We start from the raw sequence: 9,945 nt of genomic DNA on the forward strand, positions 1-9,945 counted from the left end.
AGGTAGGCAGCACCTCCAAGTGAAGTGCTGTTTTTAAACTTGCCACATACTATTTATGCAATTTTTAAGGTGAAACTTTTTAAAAAATTAGGAGAGACTCTCATACAGGAAAAAAAATTAATTAGTATGAATGAAGAAAACAAAGTGACTTATTCCCTCCTTCTTTGAATTTTTTTTTTAAATGTATAGAATAAAGCATAAGATCAGATTAAACCAGTTGTTCAGCATACAGAATTGAAAAAAAATTACACAAGACATTAAAAAATATTTGCTTTGGTTTTGTTTGGAATAAGTAGTCTACACCAAGATATTAACCATTGCTGAATAAGTCTTTATTTTCCTGTATTTGGCCAATTAGCTCTCAAATTGAGAAGAATCTCAACATCCTTTTGAGCCAGTTTATAAACTCCAAGTTCATTTAGTGCTGCTGTTGCAGAGGGCTGGCTTGGATTTAAAGTTTCGTTTTCTGAGGCTGATTGTAGGACATCCTTCAGAAGCAAGGCAGAGCCAACATTCAGATTCAGGATAATGCAGGCTTCTTTTATGCTAGAGGAAAAAGTTACATGGATTAATATAAGAACCACCTACAAGATAATCACTGTGTGCACAAACTGAAGTGTAACAAAAAAAACTTCCATGCTCCACGTTGGTTTAAAAATATTAAGACTTCTGCCCCAGTTAGCCAAGGAGTTTGATGCTGGACTCTTCAGAAGACTGTGGGCTGTGTAAAAGAAGACTAATCACAAATAAGGTACTAGATTCTCATCCATGACAGCAACTAGACTGCTACGCAAGGCAGTTCTGAGTAGGAACATATTTTAAACTAGTCTTTCTTCGAATAGTAAAGTTTATTGTGTTGTAACTGTATCTTTGATTAGTTTCTTTGGCCCCCGTTTCACTAGTCTGTGCTAGTTAATATTCCTTCCATAGGTTAATGTATCTAGACATCCTCACTGCACAAAATACCCCAGAACACATCACAATATGTTGCCGAGTACATGCTTCAGAGTAAAAACTTTCCTAGTTGAAAACATCAGAGGCATAAACAATCCACACATTTTAAGTGTGGATCAAAACTAACTGCAAAAAAATCTTGGTCTTACGTAAAACACGCATGTTCATCTGGACACTCACTTCTGAAATACCAATAGATGAGAAGCTTGCCTACTTACTGCTTGAAGTAGTTTTCTGGCCTCTTGCAGTAGTGTGAAAATAAAGGGAACAAATTTCTACTCATGTCAAACTGAAGTTGTGCTGCTCCTCCTTCATTGAAATGATTTGCCATAATTATCTACAAACACAAAGAGGTGCATCTGCTGTTTAAGCCAGTCACTGACACTACATGGTACTGCACAGGTCACATTGATACCTACTTCCTGATAAATGTATAGATCCATTTTCTCTGCAAGCATTTGCCAGAAGATTTTGAACAGTGAGTGACAGAGCTGCTGTTCCAGTTGCAGCAAACGGTCCCGCAGGGTCTGCAACATGGGGCAGGCTGTGCTCGACAAAGACATCACTGCTTGCTCTGCCTGAGATGGTAAGGACAACCACCTGAAAGGAACCATTGCACTGAAGTCATTATAATGAAATTATTCATACTACAACAACTGAAGTTAAAATTATCCTTTAAAAAAAATCTTACCCATTTACAATGGTTCAGAGACAGTTCTCCTTTCCATTTCTAATCTACAAGTTATCAGTCTAATGCTATGTTTGAATTTCATTTAATATTAAACTCATGCTTTAGTTATAAATCTCTGAACGTGTCACTCCAGGAAACCCCATCTAATCTGGAAATCATTAAATTCTACTCCTTTCATGAAGTACTTCAGAAATTCTACTCTGTAGGAAATATTCAAGAAGCTCTATGAGACTGAAGACAGAACAGTCATTACAGGCCATTTTGCATCAAATCTTTAACACCACAATGTATAGAATTATTCTTGTCCAAACTAGAGTGATCCAGAATTCTTCCTATGGTTCTTAAGATAATGCACCCACTAATTGTGGAACTACTTTAGAAAGCGTATCATGAAAATAGTTCTAAGGTAAGTAGTAATAACATTTTCCAAAACTTACTACCCTGCAGCATTCCTACTAAGGAAAAAAATTTCTACCTATTATCTATTCCTGCCTTTATTTACCTCAGTATTTTTAACAGGAAATAATATTGTAATATGGGTAGAGATTAAACAGACAAACACCTCTCTTTTTTGTACAGCTTTGCAGCATCTTTGACCTCCCTGAAGACATGATCGACTTGGCGGGTCAGCATGTCGTGCTTCAGGCGCTCCAGGAGGTTGATCATCTCATCAAAGACAGAGCTCTCCATGGACGCCAACTGCCCCAGCTGGAGCTGACTGACGGCGTCACTCTCTGCACGAACCTCCAGCTCGGCCTGCTGGAGCTGCAGGAAGAACTAGGCAAACAAAACAGGTATGAACACTATAAAAAAGTAATCCTGCCATTTGAACTTTTCATTGGTACTTCGATAGGCAGAGTTCTCTCTGGCACTCTCCTGGCACATTTATAAACTTAAAAATTTAAGATTTTGAAAACACTTTCTTATCTTTCCCTGTGGTCCTGATTTAGCGAAAAGCAAATCATAGTGGTTTAATTCTAGCAATGGAACTGATATGGCTGCCAGATACAACAGCAGATAGGTAATGGGAACAGATCTAGAGAAAAACTAAAAAGATGTTTTAAGATTGATGCAGAATGCTTTAAAAAAAAATCTACCTTGAACTTTTTAACATTTGCAAAAGTAAACTTTAATTGTAATTTTTTAGAAATGAGCATTCATTAAATCATAAGTTTGCTCTGCTGACAACAGCAAGAAAATGGACTGAGTCTATTGAGTTTAATGTGACATTATGGTAACCAACAATGGTTACCACATTTTGGTTTGCTTTTAAGCAGATCAAGACACTGTAGCAGATGCAGTTATACACATGAAGGCTGCTGTCCTATCAAGTCAAGATTATCCCCTGCTAGAGCCACAGCTTCCTGTGAAGACAAAAAGAATTTGGAGGCTACTGCCTACACTCCAACATCAGGGGCTGTTAATAGTGGCTCAGAGATCTCCAAACTCAACAGTCTTTTACAATAAAAAGGCATGTAAAGGAGACTACTTTTTTTTTGTCTGGTCGGATTTTTCCATTCCTCAGGCTTGCTTTGCATTTCCCTAGGAAGTTTATAATTAACACAGCTTAGATATCAAACAATAATCTGTCCTTATTTATACATCTTCTATTAAATCTGAATTTACATCTCATTCTATTTTTTCTGTAATTAATTCTTCTGAATACACTTAAAACAGTACGAAAAAAAGTGTTTGTTATGAAATAAACATCCAAAGTCTATTTTTATTTTTTTTTTCTAGTAGAATAATTACTTACTACATTGTCAGCCCAGTCTGCCAACACTGTTGCTATATAGTTAACAGCATTAAGGATTGCACAGTATCGGAATCCTAAGGAAGCTCTGGTCTCTTCCTTCATCACTTGAGTTAATCGTATCCTGAAATCATCAACTAACTCCTTCTGTAGGCCCAGGAACTGTAGTTTTCTGGAAGCTGTTGGAAGATTCTTATACCTGTCTGGAAAAACATTAATAAAAAAATGCTTTTATGTTTTCCAACACTGAAAAAAAATATTACAGTCATCTTACTGCACCATTTTATGCCTGTGAGAACGTTATGCAGTATTTAAAAATAATGACATTTCAACAATCTCAGGGAAACTACTCATGCAAAAGCTAAACATGCAAAGAAACGAGCAATGTGTGGCTATACTGCACCCTTCAGCATGGCCCCTAAAGCCTCCTCACACAGAAGAAGACAAAGCCACTGAATATATATATCCTGAAAATGTACTTGATCTTATGTTCTCTTCCAAAAAAGCAGGTTTTACTTAATAGCTTCTAAATTGTCACAGATTCAAAAGGAATAGTCCAATTTATTACTGCATTCCAACAAATTATCTTCTGTCAAGGAAATGTATGTGTATTTTTAATTATTATTTTGCAAACATGTCACTAGCTCAAGATTATTCATGTGTGTTAGTGTCCAAAATACAAAACAAACAGGAAGCTTTTATAAGCTGCAAACATCACAACTTTGCAACATTATTTGGTGACTACTGCCGACAATGAATATTTAGTAAAGAAATCTGTTAGGTGAAGGTTTTTTTACTATTCATTACAAACAACAGCAATGCCCATAGATATAATTACCTGTTATAACTAACAAGAGAGTCATAAAAGTTTCAGCACAGTCTGGAACTTTCATTTCATCTACATCAGTGATATCTTTGTACTGTGATATCCATGCAGCCTCTGATGAAAGCATAGAGTCCATTTTCTGAAGAGCAACTGAGATGCACAAAACTTGTAAATTAAGTTTTTAATTTTAAAAAAAATTCTAACAAAAGCCCCTCTAAAATACATAAACATAAAAGCCTTATCTCTAGTAAGTTAAATTTTGCATTTTCAGGTTATAAAAAATACTGGCAACTGGCTTCATACAAAACCAGCTTCAATGTATCTGTATTTACAATGCCATTAACAGCTATGTCAGAGTTGACTGGGGATTTGCTTTGGATTTTTAGTAGTTGGCTTGCTCCTTTCCAAATATTTCTTACTCATTTTTCAAAAACGGTATCTTTCCCTTATTTCAATTAAAAGTTCACCCTTGCCTGGACACACATAACATCTGTCCAAAAATAAGCCCACTTGATTCCATACAGCTTAGGGGGCAAGAGTCCTACAAACCACCACACACTATTAGAGCCTAATCAATTTTTATTCAGAATAATCACAGTATAAAAATATGAATGTTTTCTGTAGTAGCCCTGTCCAGGTGATTTATCCTATTTGAGAAGGCCAGTTGTGCAAGTTATACACATACTTTCTGATTGTGCAATATAAAGGCCAACAAAATCCATTGGAAGTCTTACATTTTTTTTCCACTGTTAGCCACCTTTGGAAGCAGGATTCTTCTGACAGAATATGCATGCAACTGGGAAAGCTGCTGAGATAACCATGAACGCTGTATAACTCTCTCTCAAATAGAAGTACCTCATCCACAAGGTGACAAAAGAGTGTATCATCATACAACAGGCAGGGAATATCAGCAGCCAACTTCTCCAAAATCAGCATTACTAGGGCGCGAGAGAATTCAAGCTTTTGAAAGAAAAGAAAGTGAATAAAATGTCAGAGATAGGAAGTACTAACCTGTGCAAACATGTACACAACAAACTGCTACTAGACAAAGTCTCACCACCTACTGAAATCAGTGGAAATGGGATTACACAAATATCTATCAGAAGCTGACTTAGATATTCACATACATGAAACAATGACAGTGCTTACCCCAGCATTCAATGAAGATCCCACCTTGTCCAGTATTGGCTGGATTTTGTCATCAAGGAACTTTGCATGATTTCCAATCCACATAAGTACTTGTGTTAAATACCATTCAGGCTTATTTAAAAAAGAAAAGAAACTATTAAATGCATCCAAACAACATTTATTCAAGTGCTACTAGTATCTTGGGACAAATTTCTAAAACTACGACTCTCTCCCCCTGCCTTCTCTTGATCTCAGGTCACACAAGTCTCTCATTCTGTTTCACTGAGCTCTGATTCTTATAAAAGTATTGTCAAAGAAATATTTCTGGATTTGCATTGTCTTAAATGTACTAAATATTCTGTTTCTTCTCAAACAAAAGCTCCATTTTTATTTTGCCCTTCTCTACAGCTTTCTCACTGATGAGAGCCTCTATTCTGCTTCATATACTTCCTCTTGTTCTTCTGTGTAGTCTTTATTTCTCAGTATAACAAAATGGATCTAGTCAAAGGAAAAATATCATCTAGCCCAGAGAAAATGCCTGTGCCTCTGAAAGGTCTCCAGGTGATATCTCCATGTCTGTCCACATATGTAGGCACTGCACAGTTTTGAAGAATCTTGATTTCAGAAAGAAAACTGCTGTATTTACATTGTATAGGTTTCACAATCTCTCTGTTGTTTAAAAAAGCTATTTAGAAATATCAAACCGCCTTCTCCCATACCTTGTTTAGAACATTGGTTTGTTTATTTCCAGTGAAATGATACTTGAATCTTTTCTGAAGAGGATTCAGCATGATCTGTATCGGAAGGACAATGGGTGGTGAGGGGGGTAAGGAGTACTTTTCTGGCAATTGTTTAGGCTTGGTTAACAGTTCATCTCTAAGTTTGACAGTCAAGGATGAATTTAAGTGTGCTATTCTCCCAACATCATCATTTCAATAGAATGGGCTTATAAAAATCAACACTGCTTAGTTCTACCTCACTGGCTGAAGGCAGTATTATGAAATCAATACAATTCCTCAAACATAAAAGATACTGAAAATATTCCACTTTATATAATATTTAACATAACTCGGGCCTCTAAGGATTATTTATTCAATGACAATACAAGTCCCTTAAGTCAGTTTGATTTAGGAAAGATGTAATTAAAAAGAAAGAACACAGAAAACCACCATTGTCAGAACCAAACACAGTGGCTGTCCAAGAGACATGCTTATTCACATTTGTTAAATGAAGATAAAGACCCCTGGTTCAAGTGACCCAGTCTGCCAAACCAGAATTGTTACCAACTCAGGGTTGCATACAGTGCCTTGCAGCTTCCCACTCCATGATTACAATAAAAAAAATCAACCAAACAAAAAACAAACAAAACCAGCCACAGTCACAAAAAATGGTTCGCTGTGCTTTATTTAATTCACAAAAACCAGGAACAGAATGAGCAACAGTGCCTTCTGAGTAACCACAAAGGCAGACTACTATTGCTGCACAATGAAAATCCTCCTGTAGTCTCCCCTTTTTGCAAAGTCTCCTTCCAAGACATGTATCTTTAGCTTTCCCTCTTTTCCTTCTCGGGTGGGACATATTAAAGTTACTGAGGTTGATTTCAAATAAGGCTATAAAGGAAATGGACTAACTGTGTAAAATAAAACGTATCACCATTTATTTTTACTAATGTAAAATTGTGTAATTGTACCAAAGTGTGTAAGATCAGATCCTCATGAAACCTGAACTGTCACCTACCATGAGATCACTAGGTCTGATGACTTGAAGTTAAAATGTTGCTACTGTGAAAAAGGACAACTTTGGCACTTGGCATTTTCTAAAGGACAAAACAACCCCCCACAATTTTCTAATGGTAATACAAAGTAACACAAATTCAAGTTACCTTCCGTCTTTAGGGAGACCAAAATTTTAAATAATTATCCTTGAGAATGCACACCTCTAACGTGTATTCTTACTAAAATACACCACAACTGTTAAAAAGGATACGAGGTTTGCAGTTTCAGAAGCTGACAAAACAGCATCTCCAGGTTGCTGTACACGTCGGGAGTGTTGGCTGGAGCAGCAAGGCCAAAGGCCTGAGACTGGGGTGGCCCCACAAAGGGCCAGCGGAGCTGTGTGAGCACCTCCTCGAAGTCACTGCAACACACAGCAAGCACTTCAAAACCAACTCACAGCACCAGGCAAAGACCAGGGAGTCACAGTGCGTCTCTTACCTTGTCAGTTTGTCCTTAAGAATTTTATGCCAGAATTTAACAGTGGATCTCACAAATTCAAGCAGATGAGAACAAGATGACTCCTGAAGTTTAATATCCAGTTCTGCCATGAATGCCAGAGTACTGGCTGCCTCTGGAACATTGTTGGTCATCAGATATTGCTGGATGCTATCACTGTAAAATACAAGAAAAGCCAAGGCCAAATATTCATGAAAGATAACAGCAAATAATAATTTGTATATTGAAAAACAAAGACAAAACTTCTTGAATCTAAAATATTTTAATGATGGGATAATCTAGGTTACCAGTCTTGGAACACGTATACAGTACTCAAAAACTTTACCTTAACTCTTCTATTCGAGAAATCCATTTGAGATAGGCCAGGTGTCGCTCAATCTCTTCTACTTGACTGATCAGTACATCAAGATCCTCCATCCATGGCTGAGCTTTCAGTAAGTGGGCATTGATCGAATCAGACAGAAGAGTTTCTTCCTCTAGAAGGCGACTCAGAGACTTTTTAGAATCTTCTGCATTCTTTAAGGCATTCTGAATTCTTTTAGGGACTTCTGATGAAACTGTAAGTACCTATATTCACAGAGAAATATTAAGGCTGACATAAAAACACTGCACTGTGCAGAGCAGTACCATTTGAGATATTAACACATTTCATTTAGTTAAATATATGTAATCAGTCATGAGTCATCACCATATTCAGAAGAAGAAAAAAATGAAAAAGAAAGATGCTTACCTGTTCTTCTAAATGCTTTTTGTTTTCAGATAGCTTATCAATCAGGTTGTCTAGGTTCCTCAGGGAATCATAGTCATTTCCAACTTCTCTTTCCACAAATTCAGAAACATAGTAAGGGATATCACAATGATCTAGATCTCTAGCGGCTTCTTTCTTTCTAAGAGCAACACTTGCCATGTTTTCCTTCTCTGCAATACTGAGTACACAATTTCTAATTAGCCACCACTAAGCACAAACAAATATTGATCCACTGAAGACAGAAAACTCCATGGAAAGCTGGGCAGTTCAATTTAACCTGAAACTTAAGTAAGAAATTCACAAAATATACTGCTTTAAGTGCTATGATTTGCTGGCTTAAGTCTTAACTGAGATCTGATAAAACCTTGCTCACACAGGCAATCGGTGAGTTATTATACATCAATTACTGAAGAGAACTATGCCTGTTAATTTCTTTCTTCCCCAAAAGTGCAAAATATATTAAAAATAATTCAATATACATGTAGTTCCTACATATATAATATAGAAAACCTAATGAAAAGCACTGGGAAACTATTTTTTTAAAATACAAAGGAAGATAACATTCTGCTCTACCCTTTCACACCGTTTAGGATGTTTCAAAGATATTAACTGATGACTGACATATTATTAGCAAAGTGTCCATGCGGGTCTTACAATGATTTGGAAAGTAAAAGCATAACAAATATTTATTAAAAAAACCCACACAGCATAACATAAGAAGCACTTGCTGATCTACACATTTGGCACCATCAGAGAAAACCCGACATTGTTCCACTGTGCGTGATCATCCTCTCAAAACACGAAACAGTGATGAGTGTTTGGCTAGTCCAATTCTCTACTTTTTGGTATCACTTCCAAAACAGTATTTAAAGATAAAATCTATACATTTGCACTTTATCTGCTATAGGCTTTAATTAAGCTACAAACCCTATTAAACTGACAACAGGAAAGTTGATGTGCAGTTGATGAGCCAGAGTTAGAGAGGCAATAGAGAGCACCAGCAAGGACAAACTGGGAGATCACGGGTGCTGCTGAGGAAGAAGTGAATAAAGAAAACAGAGCATTGTTTGCACAATGAAAACAAAAAATACAGCAGAAAACAACTAACCGAGTAGCGCTCTCTTCTTACTAGAGGAAAGGACGGGGATACAGGAGAGAGGAACAGGACGCCGGGAGCATCCCTCCCTCTCCCTCCCCCGCTGAGGCCCGCGGCGCTGCACCCACCTTGGCCAGAGGGCCGGGCCGTTCCGAGGATCGACCGAGGGCTCTGCAGGCTCCGGGCTACGAGTCGGCGAACCCTTCCTCCCCCGCCGCGGGCGCCGGGCCCCGGGGCGCCGCTTCCCCTCGCAGGCCGGTGCCGCTGGGCCAGGACAACCGGTGGTGCCGCAGGGCCAGCCGGGGCTGCCCCAGGGCGAGCAGAGCCGGGAGCGCCTCAGCCCGAAGCCCCTCGCCAAGTCCCCGCGGCCGAGACCCCGCCCCCGCCGCGTCAGCGCCGCGCGGTGCCGGTGCCGGTGCGCAGGCGCGGCCCCGCGCCCGAGGGACGGAGCCGCCGCCGGTTTCCTGCCCGTGAGGGAAGCAAAGGGCAGGGAGGGGAGGCAGGGAGGGGAGGCAGGG

At 38.6% G+C, this 9,945-nt stretch overlaps 1 protein-coding gene across 1 annotated transcript; it reads right to left on the reverse strand.

The window, feature by feature from the left end:
- Positions 1 to 310: 310 nt before the first annotated feature.
- Positions 311 to 9,746, reverse strand: RINT1 (RAD50 interactor 1). The gene is made up of 14 exons (XM_027679352.1): positions 9,556 to 9,746; positions 8,314 to 8,509; positions 7,909 to 8,150; positions 7,566 to 7,739; positions 7,339 to 7,488; positions 6,072 to 6,228; positions 5,374 to 5,484; positions 4,959 to 5,184; positions 4,237 to 4,374; positions 3,402 to 3,601; positions 2,208 to 2,422; positions 1,374 to 1,554; positions 1,173 to 1,291; positions 311 to 546 (listed from the first exon to the last, which is right to left on the reverse strand). The coding sequence occupies exons 2-14, from the start codon at positions 8,488 to 8,490 to the stop codon at positions 333 to 335; spliced, it is 2,304 nt and encodes a 767-aa protein (XP_027535153.1). The 5' UTR covers positions 8,491 to 8,509; positions 9,556 to 9,746; the 3' UTR covers positions 311 to 332.
- Between the last annotated feature and the right edge of the window lie 199 nt (positions 9,747 to 9,945).

Source organism: Neopelma chrysocephalum, unplaced genomic scaffold (assembly GCF_003984885.1).
Source record: "Neopelma chrysocephalum unplaced genomic scaffold, ASM398488v2 Primary Assembly neopelma1_45, whole genome shotgun sequence".
NCBI classification, from domain to species: domain Eukaryota; kingdom Metazoa; phylum Chordata; class Aves; order Passeriformes; family Pipridae; genus Neopelma; species Neopelma chrysocephalum.